Raw genomic sequence first — 17780 nt, 5'->3', positions numbered from 1 at the left:
GCCACTTTTTGGTAGCTGCCACTTTATAACTGTGCCTCAGGGTGTACTAGAGTTAAATATTTAAGTTACTAAAAACAGAAAGCAGTCCAAATAAAAAGGCTTGTTCCAAATGTCAGGAGCTTTTCTGAAGTGTGAGAGTGATGCAATCTCTGTGAGAGTTTGAAGACATGAAAAGAGCCTCCAAAGACAAACGCTGGGGGTTTTTTTGTTTTTTGGGTTTTTTTGGGTTTTTTTTGGGTCTTTGGGCATTTCCACATAAATCTCCCAAGTCCTGTGTGGATTACAACCTAGTAAAGCCACAGAAAACATTTTTCTGTGCAGATGCAGTCCACAGACAGGCATTTGTCTAGACACCTACATGTAACACGGCTTTAAGCATTTAGGAAAAAAAAAATCCACTCTTATTAGAAGAGCTACTCTCTAGTGTTTGCCTTTAGAGTAACTTCCAGAGGAGGGTTGTGGGAAGCAATTTGCTCTGCAGCATAGCATGCTACCACTAACCTTCGTTCTTAGGAGGTTTTGACTAAGCAGCTGCTGTTAAAAGTTTAAGAGCCTTTATTGCAGAGCACTTATTTTTCTTCCAAGCAAAAGCACCTAGAGGTTTTTTGGAGATGTATGCACTTTGTGTTTGTCAGTGGAAACTGCAATCAAGTTGGACATCAGCTGTGGGAGACCATGACTGCTCACAAGCACTTTCAAAAAGTCTGTGTAAGCTGGTCCATTATTCAGTTCTGCAAAGACAGCTCATAAATATTCTGAATGTAATCCTTGTTACACTTTCAAGTTTAAGCTGTTCAGAACAAACCCAAGCTGCAGTTTCATTTTAAAGTGCTACATTAAAACCTACTCTTACTTCTTTAAGTAGTGGATCCTGAAGGTGGGCTCATTTATGTCAAAGGCAGCAGTTCTTGGCCTGCAGCAGTGTTTTGAGAATTATTGTACCCATGTTTTCATTAGGCACAAGCACTGGGAGAGAAGACCAACATTAGCATTGAAAGCATTAACCCAGATGCACGTTTGCTGTAAACTGTTCTTTCTGTTTCTTTATGTTCAGTTTTGGAACAAGACTAATTCTAGGGTGGAGATCTTCATTTCAAGCACTCCTTAAAGATTTTCTAAAGTACAGCTCCTGCTTATAAAGTTCAGGTCACTCAGCCACAGAACAGAAACTGAATCATAAAGTAGGAACAGTCAGGAATTCTAGAACCCAAATACATAGTAAATACACAGTAAATACACTCTAGCTATTGCTCACCTTTCAGTAAATACATCAGTGCTGATCAGGGCTGTGCAAAGACAAAATCCTGAGTGATTACAGACATTGTGATAGAAGCTGCTAATGCAGATATGGCCATTTTAGCCCAGCATTGCTTTTACCAGTATAATATCTTTCATTTACGGCATGTGGTATTATTTGAACAGTGAACAGATGTGTATGCATCAAGAATGCCCTGCTGGTAAGTAATAGTGACATCACTGCACTACCAAATACTATTTCTACAGGGAAACAGTTCACCAAGTCTTCCAGAAAGTGCCACTCATAAAACAATTATGTGTGCATGTGTATATATACACATATATTATAAATATTAAAATACAGGAACTGTGTTATAATTTTGCAAATAAAAACTTATTTCCCAGCATGTTTTTCCCAATGTCAGTCTCGTAACGCTTTTTATTAATTTTTTGAAATTGCTGCCACTTTTCTGACTGCTGTTTTGCTTTACACAGAGCATGTTCTTCAGCCTAGAGATGCACAATGGTTTCTTATACCTCCGCTATGACTTCGGTTTCAGCAACGGCCCCGTGCTTCTTGAGGACTCCATGAAGAAGGCTCAGATTAATGATGCTAAATTTCATGAGGTACAGATATGGTTACTATCACAGCCATTTGACCAACTATCCCAGAAGCTCCAAAGCAGCAATAATTTCTCTAACACCCATGAAAGAAGCAAAACGATGAGGGTGCAGGTGGTGATATGGTAGAACAGGCAGAAGGGTAGAGTGCATGCAGGTCCCACCAGTACCAAGCAGAGGAAAAGTGAAGGCTCTCCCTGCCTCCTCATAAATCAGTGCTTGTAGACAGATTGTGTGTATTACTCGCCAAGGACAGGACCATTCACATGAGAGAAAAAGTTTTATTAATTCAAAATTAAATTATATCAAGGGCAACTCACTATTTCAAATATAAAACTTCCCTCAAAAATGTCATTATGTTAGTTTGACCACCTTAGTTGTTATGCATTGTATTACAAGAATTATGGCATTTCCCATTTCATTTGAAAAGAGAGTTGATTCGGTAGCAACCTTCTATATATGCACAGTATTTTATGGAATTTGGCAGATAAAATATCTACTTGTATTTGGTTTCAGGGAATTTGCCTTAAGCCAGTGTAACTGTGACAGTAGCAAATTCCCTTAGTGAGTTGCTTCTCCTGCCTTTTACCTGATGTAAATTCAAAGTCTGATTCATGACCAAAACTACAGCCATAGTTCTGTTCATGTTTAAGCAGCAAACAATTAAGCTTTTTATGGTTTGACAATGAAATAAGTTTTTTAAGAAGTATGCCCTAACTTCTTGGATAAATCAAGAAAGCATTCTGAAGTTTATGGAGCTTATCTGTTTGCCACAGTGTAGAATGCGACATGACTACTTTCATTTGCTTTATTCATAATTGAAATATCCTGAGGATTCAGTCATCAGAGAAATAGTGACATTGTAACAAGCTTCCTACTGGTAATCATTATCAGCCTCTCCCAATTTACAAACAACTTCTCTGATAAATGGGGGGAAATTTTCAAACAAAAGGATATAAAGATGCAATCAATTTTGCAAGATCACCATAGCAGCTTACAAAAGATGACATTTTTAAGCACATGCTTTTCTTTTCAGATTTCTATTATATATCACAATTCCAAGAAGATGATCTTGGTAGTAGACAGAAGACATATTAAAAGTGTGGACAATGAAAGAACAGCAATGCCATTCACAGATATTTACATTGGAGGAGCACCTGCTGAGATCTTGCACTCTAGGTTGGTTTACAAATGCAATTCAATCAGTATTTTCAATTAATCACCATATGTAAGTTAAGCTGTATGGCCTGTCCTTAAGGGGTAACAATAAAACAATTTCTTTGGCATCAACCTTATATAAAACAACCCTTCAGACACTCTTCCAAGTGTTTTTCAGAGCTCTTAAGTATTGAAGATTAGGCTTGACCCAGCACAGTTAAATTCTACTGAAACTGGCCCCAGTTTTAGTAAGGGTAACAGAAACAGTTGTGTTCTTAAAACAAAAAGGCATTTTCAAAGAACATGTTAATGTATAAAATTGCTATTGCTCCTTGCTCTGCAAAAAGTGACCAGGACCCTCTACCAACTGCATTTTCAAATCAAAAAATTGGTTTTTTCCCACTAAGCATTTCAGTTCTGATTCATCTCAGGTTCTCTTTGGATCCAAGTCAGCTAACTCTGTGTAGGTGTAGGAAGAAAAAGTCTCATTTTCCCATTGTACCATTTGACAGAAACCAAGTTTAAACTCAGTAGACTGTGTAACTCTCATTTCCTGCCGTAGGAATCTGCCGGACCCCAGAGTCATGCTCTGAGAGCAGACTGGCTGCTTGAAGAAGAGTGTGCAGTATTCATTCCCAGGGTCAGACAGCACAGTCAGAATTTTCAGAAAGGCTCCAGCTGCTGTTTCAAGTGTCACAACTGCTAATAGGAATACCCTCCATGTTAAAAAAAAAGCCAAGAAAAAGCAAATATTGCACAATAGTTTCTAGGACTTAGTGGTAAATCTGCTGAAATTTTATTCTTTATTTTGTTGTCAGAAGAAACTGTTGAATTGATAAATAATAGCTGAGATACAAAATACTTAATCTTTAAGCTTTTAAGATAGGGACAAACTTCATGTAAAGAAAAACGATGCCTTTCAATCCCATGTAATTATTTGAACATGCAAGCAAAGTGGTGGGCAAGGGAGAAACAGAGTGTATAATTTATCTGTCCTTTCAAATAGTTCTTTACAAAGGTCTGTCATAAGGGGCTATTAAGAAAGCTAGTGGAGTGGAGAGAGAAAAGGCTGAAGTGGATTAGAAAGCAGCTGGGAAAGAGAAAATAGGACATAGTAGTAACTTTTCAATTTTCACAGTATAAAAAGTCTACAGCACATACTCAAAGGATCTCTTTCAGGGTTAGTATTAAATACATTAATGATATAGAAAGAAAGTACAGGTGGATGGTGAAAATTACTTTCAATAACCAAGCCTAAAGAACACAGAAAAAGCCCAGAAGGACCTAGAAATCTATGCAATTGAGCAGCAGCTCAATGGCAGATGAGACTTGTTCACAAATGTAGGATAAAAGATGAATCACATGAATTATGCCTGCAGTTTTCCGAGCAGATTGTGGTTATTCTGAAAAACACCTGTCAAAGCAGGAAAAACAACATCTCAATTAACAAGCTGTATCAGAAAAAAAAGACCATAGGCATTGTAAAAATATTATCAATTATAATGTTGAAAAATATATACAGAAATTATTTAAGCAGAGCTGCAACTTTGTCTCTGGTGTTTTACTCAGCTTTCATTCTCTTGACAAGAGTAGACGGCAAAAACGTGTGGGCCAAATGTTGTGGCATCATTCCATTTTTATCAGGAGAATTATTATCCTACTGATGATGTACTACTCTCTATTACTACTATCTACTACTGATATCTATGCTTGCTCTTTGCAGACAGACTCACATTTAATGGACTTTGCAGGCAGAAGCAGCAGTGTGGGGAAACAAGCTCTAGTCTTAGAGTAGTCTAATATTCTTCTAAAGCAGCATGTTTTCATTCACTTCAAATGCACTTTTCTCTGTCAATTGCCTTTTTTCTCTAAATGAATCTGGAAATACCACTATACGTTATTTTTCTCCCACCTCAGTCACTGCATAAAGCAGAAAGCTAAGGGTAAATAGGAGCACTGGCAACTTAACTCTTAACTGAGTTAAGAAATGAACTCAGAAGCCTTTCTTTAGGAGAAAGCCTTTCTTCTATAGCCTGTTGCTAGAAAAGGTTGTGGCATTTAACAGAAAGGCGTATTTGTCACATCTAGCCAGTTTCATGGTCAAGCAGAGTAGAGATTATACTGGTTGATTGATAATACACACTTTGGTCCAAATCCCAGTAGGGATGGCAGGAGCCTTCCTGTTGATTTTGCCTTCCCGCTGATTTCACTGAGGAGCAAATTAAGCCCCTACAGCACCCCTTCTCTCACCTTATTTCAGACATGTACCTGTACACCTGCACTACTTCACCTGATGGTCTGTTTTTGCCAATGCAATAATATGGGTGTTTCCAGATCTTGATTGATCTGCCATGTTTCCAGTGTCTGCCTTACAACGAGATAACTCATAGACAACTAGTGCAGGTAGCAGATGCCAACAGTATCAGTCACATGAGGTGAAGAGAGTCCCACTGCTAAAGTACATCTTGCTTAAGGAACAAGGACTGTTTCCATGTAGCCAGGTCGGAACTCTGGATTTCACATTCACTCCTTCAGTGTATTTGTTCCCTGGTTATCTCCTGGACTGGTACCCAGCAGCTCCCATGTAATTTCCTTGCCCCTGTCACACACTTTCTGTGATTTTAGGCAAAATACTCCTTCATGAACTTTGAGATTTGTGAGGATACATTCAATTATATTCACCCTGTGCTGTAATGCTGTGGTATCTTGGTAAGATGTGAAGTTGAAAAACTGAGACTAATGAGTAGGAGCAGTTGGGATACACTGCTCTGCTGTCTACCTCAAATCTGACATAAAAAGGATCCTGGAAACCCACCCACTGCTCTCATTTAAAATTATATAAACCCACACATCAGCAAGTAGAATTTACTCTTACTTTCCTGACCTCTGTTAGTATTTTTATTAAGAAATAGAGATCCATTTGTTTGCAAAGCCAAGAATGGAACTTGCTAGTAAAAGCAAGACAGGAAACCCAAATCAGAACTTCTCTTCAAAGCTAAAAAAATAGAGATAAAAATCCATTTATTTTCACTGTAAGTAGTTATAAATACATAATTTACTACAACTGGTGCATCTTGACTTTTCAAAACATAGAATGTGGCTCACTGGTTGTTTTACATAAAGATGCAAGAATTGGACACTAGTGAGGCAAATTACTGAAGTTCTTCCAGCTCTTTTAGAACACCCTGGCAACAAAAACCCGTTCAGAAAGGCAAGTGCTATCTAACTGCAGCTTGTTTGGCATTGTCATCCAGCAGCATTAGCTCTCATCTGGCAGGAAGTATCGGCTTTAAAGGCTGCATGAAGGGCTTCCAGTTCCAAAAGAAGGATTTCAACTTGTTGGAAGAACCAGGAACCCTGGGAATCAGCTACGGGTGCCCAGAGGATTCACTGGTAAGCATAACACCATTTGTGACAAAAGAGCAAATTTTGACAATGGATATAGCTGGGAGCTTGAATTTTACTCCAAACAATGGAAAGACAGTCTTCCACCAAGGAAATGACCATGCACTCACTCATTGGCAGAGGTGGGGGTTTGTGTGTGTCTGTTAAGTCTGCTGACATAATACCCAATTTTCACTCTGAACTATAGTACAAGGTGTTTCACTTAAAATTCTTCTTATATGTGAAATGGCAGTGCGAAAGCTGGATCTGAAATAAATCATGTGCTGTATTCTGAATGGAAATACTCCAACGTAATTTGGTTTTTCTTAAAGATACAAGGAGAATCATCCTTACATACACCCTAGTATAGATGTGTGAAATGGAAAAGACAGCAAAATATTCACCCTTCAAATGAGTTCTCCCCTTAAGCCAGATCAGCTCTTCCTTTGTGACACACACACCAACACCAACTGCACCAGCATTAGCTCTGAGAAAATTGCCATTTAGCTTCCAGTCCCTTCCATCATTCATCAATTTTCCATTACAATGCAAGGCTGGCAAATACAGACTGTGTTTGGGGTCTTCATCCTGTGGACATGTCTATCAAAAGCCATGCTGCAAACCTGTGAAGGAGAAGGATCACTTGTAGAACTCATCACTACAATCTTACCCTGTGTCAACAAGGAAGCTATCTGCAATTTGTCCTACTTTGGACCGAGTTTTGCTCCTGAGACTCAAAGGGTTAGAGACCACCATGTCCAACACCCTCTATCTCAGTACCCAGCACAGCACACAAAGTAATATATCATGTGTTGGAACTGTGACTCAGTGCCACACAGCTCAGATGGGGGTGTGAGCCCCTCTGCTTCTACTTTTCATGCTCACTAACATCAGCAGACTTAGGATGAGGCCAAGATCCCAGGAAGCTGAGAATAATTTGACTTAGTCTAAAATTGCTACACTTTCTCAAGTTTTTTCCATGATGTGAGGGAAAGCCTACATAAATTAGGTTAAGATATGAAGGAAAAATTGAAGGCTTTTTAGAACCGAACTGGCTGCAATTGTAAGAAAAAAAAAATAGCCTCGTTCTTTGTATTATTGGAATGTTTTCTGAGGTTCACTTGTAATTTTGTTTTATTTAATACATAGATGTCCCGCAATGCATATTTCAATGGAGAGAGCTTCATTGCATCAAGCCAAAAAGCGTCCCTCTTTACTGAATTCGAAGGAGGCTTTAATTTCCGGACATTGCAGCCCAGCGGGCTGTTGTTTTACTATTCTGAAGGAGTAAGTATCTATTTTTTTACTGTTTGTTTTATTTTACCTTCACATTTTTTCCCAGGAGAATACTAGGAGAATAACACGATTTTTCACTTTATGGTTTTATGATAGAGAAAGCAGTCTGCAATACAGAAGCATTCACTGGTGACCTCATTTTTACAGTTTGCATTTGATCTACAGATGAAAACCAGCAATGCTTCGACGTTATTTTGATGCTGAGAAGAGAACTGGATCATATGCCTAGAATTAACATGCATCCATTTGGGCTCGCTGAAGTCCTCTAGGGCAGAAATGCACAGAGCGTCTTCCTGTACTCAGCAGCACTGCAATCCCTATTTGGACCTGCAGGTGCTACCAAAGTACAAATAATATTAAGGACCTGACATTTGCCATCCAGACAATCACCTAGAAGCAAAGTTTGTTAGAAACGGTGGCATGGTATTTCGAGCATTGCTGAGCTCACAGAAATCAGTCAGAAAGCTGCCTATATTCCCAGATGGCACTCAGACCTCCACGTGTGACCGGGAAAAGCTGCTCTTGAGAATAGCTCCTTGCAGCTATGGGAAGCCAGGCTGCTCTCAATACCCCCCTCAGAAGTGTGACACGGGCAGAAATACGGACTTGCACTAACAAAATGTTGTGTGAGACAACGCGATCCCAAGATCCTGCAGGCTCAGACTGACATCTGCAGCAAGCATGAGCTCAGATGACAGAACATTTGCAACCACCCCCAAATGTCTGTTCTGCTATGCTTGCAGAGTATCATCAGCAGTGCAGCAGAGAAGGCTGTGTGACACCGATAACCACTTCTAAACTCTCACGTGTTGCAGCCTGGAGTATTACCTTAAATTGAAATCAGTAACCGTGTCAGTTCCCCACATCGTTTGCATAAATGAGGCCTCACACACACACCACTTCAGGTTTTAACTCAAAAGCTCTAATCCTATGAGGTGCCAAGTGCCCTACTTAACAAACGCAAGTTGAGCTGTTTAGCACTTGGCAGAATGAGACAGAATGATTCTACCTTGCACAGTGGCAGTGCTTGCTCTAATGGAACTGAGAGTATTCCTGCTAGTGGCACAGTGATCCCATATTCCTGACCCAGATAGCACATCTTATCTCGGAGATAATTTTGAGTGATTGAAAGGGTCTGGTCAGAGGGAATTAGAAAAAGAAAAAAACGTCTTGGTCTTAACAGCTGCTCAATACACTACCAGGGCACCAGAAATACAAATGAAATGCAAACATCGTACATTTGTGCTACATGGAAGGAGCCCACGTGACAGACACATGAGACACAATCAGCAGCAGAATTCCCAGAATTCAGGCTTAAAAAGTGGCAAGAATATAAATTCTAATGATACCATCTCTCGTTTTGCTTCTCGGAGTATATCTTTTTGCAAGTTAAGCACAAACGTGGAAAACAGCCAGAAGGGAAATAAATGCAATGGGAAGATGCACAGAACTGTTAAATTTTCTGTGTAATACTTGCTTATGAAGATGCTTTTTTCTGTATTTCAGTCAGATGTATTATCCATCTCTATGGAGAGAGGTGCTGTGGTTTTAAATGCAAGTGGAACCAAAATTCAGTCACCAGACCGAAATTACAATGATGGAAAAACCCATTTCATCATTACTTCTGTCACCCCAGAAAGGTAAAGTTCTCCAGTATCTTTTATTCCCTACCTTTAGAATAGAAATATTTCTTGTAAAGCACATTATCATTTAACACTCACTTTCAAAGTGACACTTGAGTGGGGCATTTTTTAAATGACTGATTTTTAAGTGTGATTGAAAACTGGCCAGCTTGGCCTGAGCACAAGATGATGGGAACTGTTAATAAAACGAAAATAATAGTTTTTCTGAAAGCTTAGTCCTTCTTTGTCCTCAGGTAAGAATGCAGTTTAATAACATTTTAGGCTAGCATTAGTTCATTTTTTAACAGGATTGATTCTTCTAATTTGTTAAAACAATTCCCAGTTGACCCTAAAGTAATTGAGGCATCTTCACATAAAGCATTCATTTGGGATATACACAGTGGAACATGTTAAAAATATTTTTAGCACTGGCAGCCACAAATGTAAGACTAAATACAGCAGTAGGGAATAAGTCTCTCTCTGTGCTCCTTGAAAAACTTGAAAGCTTTGGTTTATTGGTATGTTTAACTATTGTTTATATGTTTAAATATTTTTTAGAAGGTCATGTAATCAAAGCAACTTTCTTTAAGAATCTTGCCTATGAGATACAAGCAGATTATTCTTACTTTTCTAGTGGAAATGAAGGTTTGTACCTATAACTTCTGACATCCAAGAACCACAGTTTGAAAAGCTGAAGGTGTGAAAAGGTGCCTTGGAATAACCGCGGGGATTGTCATGTTTCCCTGAGTTTGCCAAACAAAATCAGTGTCTGATGCTTTAGTATATTCAGTTTCTTATTAAAGCCAGAGAATCATTCATGACTTCTGCAACAATTAATGGGTTGCAAAATCAGATTAGGTAAAAAAGCATTGTATAAGCTCAAACACCAATGCACTGTGATGAAAGAGAAGGAAAAAGGGATAGGGGCAAAACAAGAAAGATTAGCATGTGCTTGGATCTTATTTTACCCATATGGTGGCTCCATCCCTTCATCAGCAATCCCTTAGTTTATCTTTCTTCACTGTACAATTTTGGACTTCACAATTAACTGCAGGGTAATATTAAATCCATGGGCCAAAGTACACAACTTTGCCAATTGTTTATTGTACTGCTACTTATTGCATACCTAAAAGCAAAAAGGTCCTCTCATGCCTTTGAGCACTACCATTCAGTGATGCATGCTCTGAGTGGAGCATCTTGGGTGTGTGTAATGTGCTGCCGGTGTGATCACTGGCACTGATGTTTCCAAAGCAAGCCTGCAAAATGGATGCTTTTCCTTTGCAGGTATGAGCTGACTGTTGATGACAAGAAACAGAGCAAGAAGAACCCAGCAAAGGACAGAGCAGGGAAAAGCCCAGACAGCATCAAGAAGTTTTATTTTGGTGGCTCTCCCCTCAGAACACAGCAAGCCAACTTCACTGGCTGCATAAGCAACGCCTACTTCACTAGGTGAGTAACATCCTCCCAAACACATTAACAGGCAGTCACTGCCCCTGCCTGACAACTTGAATAGTAGCTCATGAGAAGTGATTTATTGTCACAATAAAAATTCCTGTCTCATTTTGTGAGGCTAGACAGCATGCGTGAATAAGATTCTTACCTTATTTGCTATTGAATCTGTTGGCACAGATCTGCTAGGTTAAGATATTGTTAAGGTGGGAATAACTTGATGAAATAAGCTTTCAGTACTGCACCTGCTAATGCTGCTGGTGCAATGAATAATTTGCATAGCTGTAATTTACATTTATATTACGTAGCTTTCAGATCGGCCTTTGAAACAAAATGGTTTTAAGGCATCTCACAGAAGCCGGGGAAGTTAGGAGTTTGGGCATGAGAAAATGGTCAGAATGTGTTGATCTTAATTGCTCTATGAAATGTTCTTATATAGATTTTAAAGGTGAATTTGATGCTGCAGGTTGACACTCTCTGTTTATGCCAGCATTTATACAACAGCAGAGGTAGTATAGGCTGTCCTCATTACCCACACATTGACTGATCAATCTGTACTTTTATCCCCGATCCAAGAATGAAAAATAGTGCATTCAAATACAATTTTATCCATAAATGTACAATTCTGAAATTTTTATTAAGATAATTCCAACACTTGGAAAAAAAACTGTTCTTGTCATCTCCTCTTTGAAACACAGGTTGGATCAAGAGGTTGAAGTGGAAGATTTCCAGAAGTACTCTGAGAAAGTTCAGGCATCTTTGTATGGATGCCCTGTTGAATCTCCTCCAGTTGCTCTTCTCCATAAGAAAGGAAAAAACTCATCAAAAGCCAAAGGAAACCGTAATAAAAAGGTCTGATAAAAATTGCTCCAGTACCACTCTGGAGTTTTCCAAAATTCTCCAAATTATGGATCTAAAATGCATAAAGACAATGTCACATATACGAAGGAAAGGATCCTGTTCCTTTACATATTCCATCACTGCAAATGATTGCCCTGACACAATCTATCTGGCCTACAGTTGCATCATTCTCCTTGGCTAGTACACTAAAATAAAATACCTGACTTCTTAAAAAAAAGTACTTCAGAAACAAGCCTTTTTGATTTCTTCTGTCTTCTAAAGGCAATAAGCTTGCTTCTGATCTCAGCTACTTCTGTGTGGCTCTCTACTGGGTACAATTAGCACACATTAATATAAATGGGGGAAAAACCTTCCTCCAGCATGCAGAATTTCTAGTCCGAGCATATCCTCTTATGCCTATAGTATAGCTGATATCGCCAAAAGCAGAAAGAAAAATATTTAATTAGGAAAACAGCAAAAAAAAAAAAGAATTGTAATTATGTTAGCTACACAAGTATTTTGTTAATCCCTTGTTCCATCCTAAATCAGCATTTATAGTAGATCTATTCAAGGAAAATTTGACTTGGGAACAATCCTGGTATTTATGTAGGGAGATAATATATTAGTAGTTCATATATAAATGATACTGTTATTTTATTATGTCCAATATTAGCTAAAAATTCTGGTTAATAGCTCTTTTTCTATGAAGGTGGGAAGACATAAAGACAAGATTTCACAGCCTTCATCTAGCCTCAAAAAACTGTATCAAGCGAATTTGCAAAGAGACCCTCAGTGCCACTTGCCCATGAATCCCAAAGCAACTGAACATGCCTACCAATTTGGAGGAACAGCAAACAGCCGGCAAGAGTTTGATCACGTACCAAAGGATTTCAGTCAAAGGTAAAGTGACTTTAGAGATAAAAATGAAATATGCTGGGGAGGAGAAAGAAGTATTTCAAATTTTTTTTAAAGGGACACATTTCTGCTGTTACCCTGGCTTTTTCCTTTATATCTTAGGCTACACTCTGTGGAGAACACGTTGTTGGGTTATATTAAAAGGTGCTTCAGTTGAGTAAGAGCAATACATAGAATGTGTTTCCAGTTACATCCATCTTGTGGAGTCTTCATCTGCATTGCATATTAACAAAATGTGTGTTCTTGCCTATTTATATGAAGCTTTTGAGGATGTTGGTTCTACACAGGCAGTGCACAATAATCAGTCTCCTTACCCAAGAAGCAAAGGCATTAGAGCAGAAGGGAAGCAGTAACATGATGAGTGGATCTTGTCAGTAGTGTATTGGTTGGGAATCTTCACAGTGCAGTAGGACATAAAGCTATGAAAACCTTGTCCAATTCAAGCCATAATGGAAATGTAAGTAATAATGAGTCCAGATACTGTCAACATTTAGTTTTCAGACTCCCACAGAATATGTCATGCAATATTCAAAATCCAACAAGAATTTTAGTTTAATACTTTCCATTAAAGACTATAAATTCAACAAGACAGCACTTCCTGGAAGCATACCAGACCACTAACTCAGAAAAGAGTGTTCTTTCCTGATTTAAATTAAAAAATAATTATGTTCATTTTAATTGAATAGTATTTTACTTAGGGCAGTCCTGACAGTACCCATATGAAGAAAACCCAAACTCTAATATCTTCATCCCACCTTCATTCCTACAACACGTATTTATTTTCCAACTGTTACTAAAGCTTTGTTATTGCAGTGTTCATTTTAAAAAAGCAGTGAGTTGTGGTGTTTTAAAACAACTGATATTGGCAAGGGAGGGACTGAGTGTCTGTGGAATGTACACACAGATGCAATTGGGAATGTATAGATCCTTGAGACAATATGAAGAATGGAAACTAGGCTAGTCACCTGACATCAGAGGAAGGAAGAATCAGTTCTGGCACTGTCCTACACCAATACAGCTTTGCCATGTTTTAGACCGTAAGTAATAATAGCAATCACTCAAGAAATTTTCACTGTGGCAACGTCGAACCAACAATGGTATAACTTCCCATGTTGTCTTGGACTTCACAAGGAACTACAGGGAAGGGGAAGCCTAGACTAAGTCTGGAATAACATAAACACCAGACCTCCATGCCATCCCACTTAAAAATTCCCCCAACATTGCTGTTTAACATGAAAGGAAATGTAGTGTATATAGTGTCAGATTTTGGTGGTCTGCATTGAATTTATTCACTCCAGAGATTTTAATTTTTGAAAACAAGTTCCTTGCCAGGCAGCTTCTTCTCCAGCTTTGACTTCTGCTCAAAAAACCATCATAGAATATTTCTCAGAAACACCACTTCCATAAAGAAGATTAATATTTCTTTGGATGAAAGGAAAATCTCAGTCTTCCTCTGACTGATGTTTGATTTAAATCAAATATATCTGCTTTAATGTTAATATTGTGTTTTTATGTGCTAGAGCTCACTTCTCTATCAGTCTGAAAACTCACTCATCTCATGGAATGATTTTCTACGTTTCGGATCAAAAAGAGACCAACTTCATGGCCCTTTTCGTTGCTCATGGCCGACTCATTTTTATGTTTAATGCTGGTCATCAGAAGATAAGGATTAAGAGCCAAGAGAAATACAATGATGGTCTGTGGCACAACGTAAGTAAAAGAAAGCAATCATTATGATGGCACATGCTACCAAGGCTGCAGTAAAGACACCGCTCATGTGACAGCTCAGGGAGTTTTCATTCATGTATTCATAAACATACCTATATGTTGAGAAACTTCCATCAATATTTTTAAATCTTCCATGCAGCATTTTATCAAGTCATTAACTAGGGACGGGAAAGTGAGTCAGTTATAAAAATTCAGTACTTCCCAACACTAACAGCTGAACAGAAATGAAGGAAACAAGCAGAACAGTAAGGCAGTTAAGAGTTAAGAGAGCTAGGAAAGGAAGGACTAGAATAATTTTGTTCAGCTAATGTCTTTGAAGTGCCTAAGAAAGGAGTACAGCTGTCTTAGGCTACCTCAGTAGTCTATGAAAATAAAGACAATTTTAGGAGTCAAGGTGAATTTCCCTCTGTAGGTATCTCTCCTCATTAACTACAGAGGAAGCCTACAGTTACTAAACTACTGACTTGGGCATGTAAGTGTTTAAAGCAGGTTGGCTGAATCCACACCATAAAACTAATGAAGACTGTAAAAATGCTAACACTGATAGGTAGCAATGAATCATGTATGCAGATATAAGATGAGGAAATCTCAGTAGACCTTATGACACCTTGATTACCTCTGTCTTACACACTAAAATGCAAGAAAAGCAGCAGTTTTACTATCTAGCTTTCACATGAATATGAAAAAAAGAGTGTTGTCCAGCAAAGAACACTGGCAGTTAACAAAACAGGCTTGTAGAGTATCACTCACACACTTTTCTTCTCAAATATCTCATCTTCTTCCACTGCACAGCAGTGATCCCTTAACAGATGAAAGTAATCTTCCACATTTTTTTTCTTCCCTTCCTAGGTGATATTTATTAGAGGCAAAAATATTGGTCGCTTGATAATTGATGGTCTCCGAGTACTAGAAGAACCTTTTGATGGGAATGCGAATACTTGGCAAGTCACTGAACCACTCTATATTGGAGGTGTAGCTCCCGGAAAAGCTGTGAAAAACATCCAGGTAAAGCAGACCTCTATGTACAGACCCCATACCTCTATGTAAAGTTAATACAAAAGATGACTGTAGGGATGAGATCAGACAAAAGCTTATTAAGATCTTGATCCTCATCCTGCTGAGGAGCAGACAGCTCAGTTCATGTATAGAGCAAAGCTCCCACAGGGCTGGGGTGGTGGTAGCTGGGTTAGGCTTCCATAGCCTTGCAGCAGCAGCTGTGAAACCAATGGTCTATGAGGAACAGAGAAATCCTAGTGATATGCAAAATTAGATGAGACAAGTAATGTTAGGCGAGATCACCCTGTAGTCTGAGATACAGAATGAGTTTTGGAGAGATTTTAACATTGTCTTAGTACCTCTGCTTTAAGCACCTAAAGGTCAGGATTCTGTTCTACAGCTTGGCACTGAAGTATATGGAAAGGAGTGTTAAACCAAAAATGAACATAACAGTCTCTTTCAAGGTAATCGTTAGTGTTATGTGCCTAACAAGATAGATAAACTACTCTGAAAAAGTAGACCACTGTCTTGCCTTGAGGCTATGAGGTATATGTATAGCACTGCCTTGCCCTAGTTGTGCTTTGTTTCTCACAGTTCAGTAAGAACTGTTTGAGAAACAACACAAGCTGGAATTACCTTGAAGTCATCAAAAAAACATGAGAGGCTATGAGAATCATTTTTCCTGTTTCCCTTCTCTGGAAATTGTTTTTTATTTCAAAACTTACATGCCAGCCAATCACAGCCTTACAGCTTATAAACAAGTAAAAATAAAGACAGAAGAATTTACTTTCTTCCACAAGGAATTTATTTACTAATCAACGGTTTTTTCTCCCCCCAGATTAACTCTGTCTACAGCTTTAGTGGTTGTCTCAGCAACTTACAGCTCAATGGAAGACCACTTACTTCAGCTTCACAGACTTTTAGTGTAACACCTTGCTTTGAAGGCCCATCAGAAGCAGGAACATACTTTTCATCAGAAGGAGGATATGTCGTCCTTGGTAATATACTCTTAAACAAATGTATCCCAAAATAGGACTGAAATATTCCCTGTGCTTTGAATGGCATTTTTCACTAAAGGTAGTAATTTCTGAGGCTATGAACTGTAAGGATTATCAGAAACAGATCACTCTTGTAGTAAGCAGATGATATTGACAGGTCACAATGTCACCATGAAACTTAACAAGTTGTTACATAAACACATCTGTATGTATGTATTTCAAATAATAAGAATAATTTACCAAAGGAACAGACCATAATATGCTAAAATTATTTTAGAAGTCAATGTGGCCAAGACCAAGTACACCATCAGAGGGTCATCCCTTATTTTTTTAATTAATAGAACAACATGCAATTAAAAAATCCTGCAGAAAGGCTTTCTGCATGTCTTGATACAGAACAGCATGACAGAACACATCTTTTCTGTCATTTAGGCCTGCTGTGTCTCAAGAAGAGTTTTATGAGGGTGTTTTGGTCACGTAGGCTCTGATCTGAACAAGAAAGGAAACTGCACAACCCTATTCACTGGCAGCACCAAGAAAAATCAGACAAGTGTTTCTAATTTGCTCCCTGGCCTGTCACCAGATTGAAAAAGGGAGTTTCTCCTACTGAATCATCAAAGCTCAAGTGAACTCCCACTCACTCAATAATGACTGCTGAGTGCCTAGGAAATTGCACAATAAGAAACTGCCAAAAAATACAGATCATTGACTTTGTGCTGTCCATTTCATTGCTAAGAAATATTTTTAAACAAAATACATTTTTTAAATAATGAGAAAAGTAAATAAACCTTTATTAGTACTCCAAGCAAATGCAATCAAAACAAAAGTTAAAATGGGTCATTGACAGCACACCATGGTATCTCACATTTCAATAGTTTTAAGAACAAATAAAATCCACCCGGGGCTTGATGTTCTATTTTGACTTTGAATAAATGTCTAATTTCATCACTAACTCAGTACAAAAATAATGTTATTCTTTTTACCTCACAGATGAATCCTTCAGTTTAGGCCTGAAATTTGAAGTTGTTTTTGAAATACGTCCCCGAAGCAGCTCAGGAATCCTACTGCATGGTCACAGCGTGAATGGAGAGTACTTGAACATGCACATGAGAAATGGACAGGTATAATGGGTCACATCTGCTCCACTGCCTTGACTGGTTTCTCTTCCACCTACATAGGCTTGGCTACATGCAGATTTTGTCTTACTAATTTGCCATTAACTGATTCTTATTTCTCTCCTAAATATAATAACTGCTTAGATTAGGCAAACCAAATATTTATTTTAAAATACTGAAGATAACACCTGAGACAAGATCAGATCACTTTACTGATACAAGCTATAAATACTTCGTTTGGCACTGCTCTTTCACCCACACATTAAAAATGTATCACAGTTACAAGGTAACTGTCAATAAATTTTTATTTCTTTTTTCTTAAAAGATAAGTCTGAGTTACACTCAGTCTCTTCTTTCTTTATCAGATATGTGTGTGATGAAAAGAGTGAGGGAAAGAAAAAGTTGTGATTGTCTGCTGGCCT

At 38.3% G+C, this 17780-nt stretch overlaps 1 protein-coding gene across 2 annotated transcripts in view; it reads left to right on the top strand.

Annotated features, from left to right (window-relative positions):
• LAMA4 (laminin subunit alpha 4) overlaps positions 1–17780 on the top strand; it is a 102747-nt gene that overhangs the window by 74932 nt on the left and 10035 nt on the right. The window contains exons 24-35 of one of the 2 annotated variants that reach the window (XM_048296656.1): positions 1732–1863; positions 2894–3036; positions 6273–6408; positions 7549–7686; positions 9202–9335; positions 10602–10766; positions 11465–11618; positions 12316–12506; positions 14042–14231; positions 15099–15254; positions 16084–16243; positions 17234–17364. In XM_048296656.1, the coding sequence (XP_048152613.1) occupies positions 1732–1863; positions 2894–3036; positions 6273–6408; positions 7549–7686; positions 9202–9335; positions 10602–10766; positions 11465–11618; positions 12316–12506; positions 14042–14231; positions 15099–15254; positions 16084–16243; positions 17234–17364 (1830 nt within the window). Of the gene's footprint in view, positions 1–1731; positions 1864–2893; positions 3037–6269; positions 6409–7548; positions 7687–9201; positions 9336–10601; positions 10767–11464; positions 11619–12315; positions 12507–14041; positions 14232–15098; positions 15255–16083; positions 16244–17233; positions 17365–17780 lie in introns of both variants that reach the window. The other variant, XM_048296655.1, reaches the window with a different exon arrangement.

Source organism: Corvus hawaiiensis, chromosome 3 (genome assembly GCF_020740725.1).
Source record: "Corvus hawaiiensis isolate bCorHaw1 chromosome 3, bCorHaw1.pri.cur, whole genome shotgun sequence".
NCBI lineage: Eukaryota > Metazoa > Chordata > Aves > Passeriformes > Corvidae > Corvus > Corvus hawaiiensis.
Note: the sequence above shows the minus strand (reverse complement) of the source record. Positions and strands in the feature narration are given on the sequence as shown.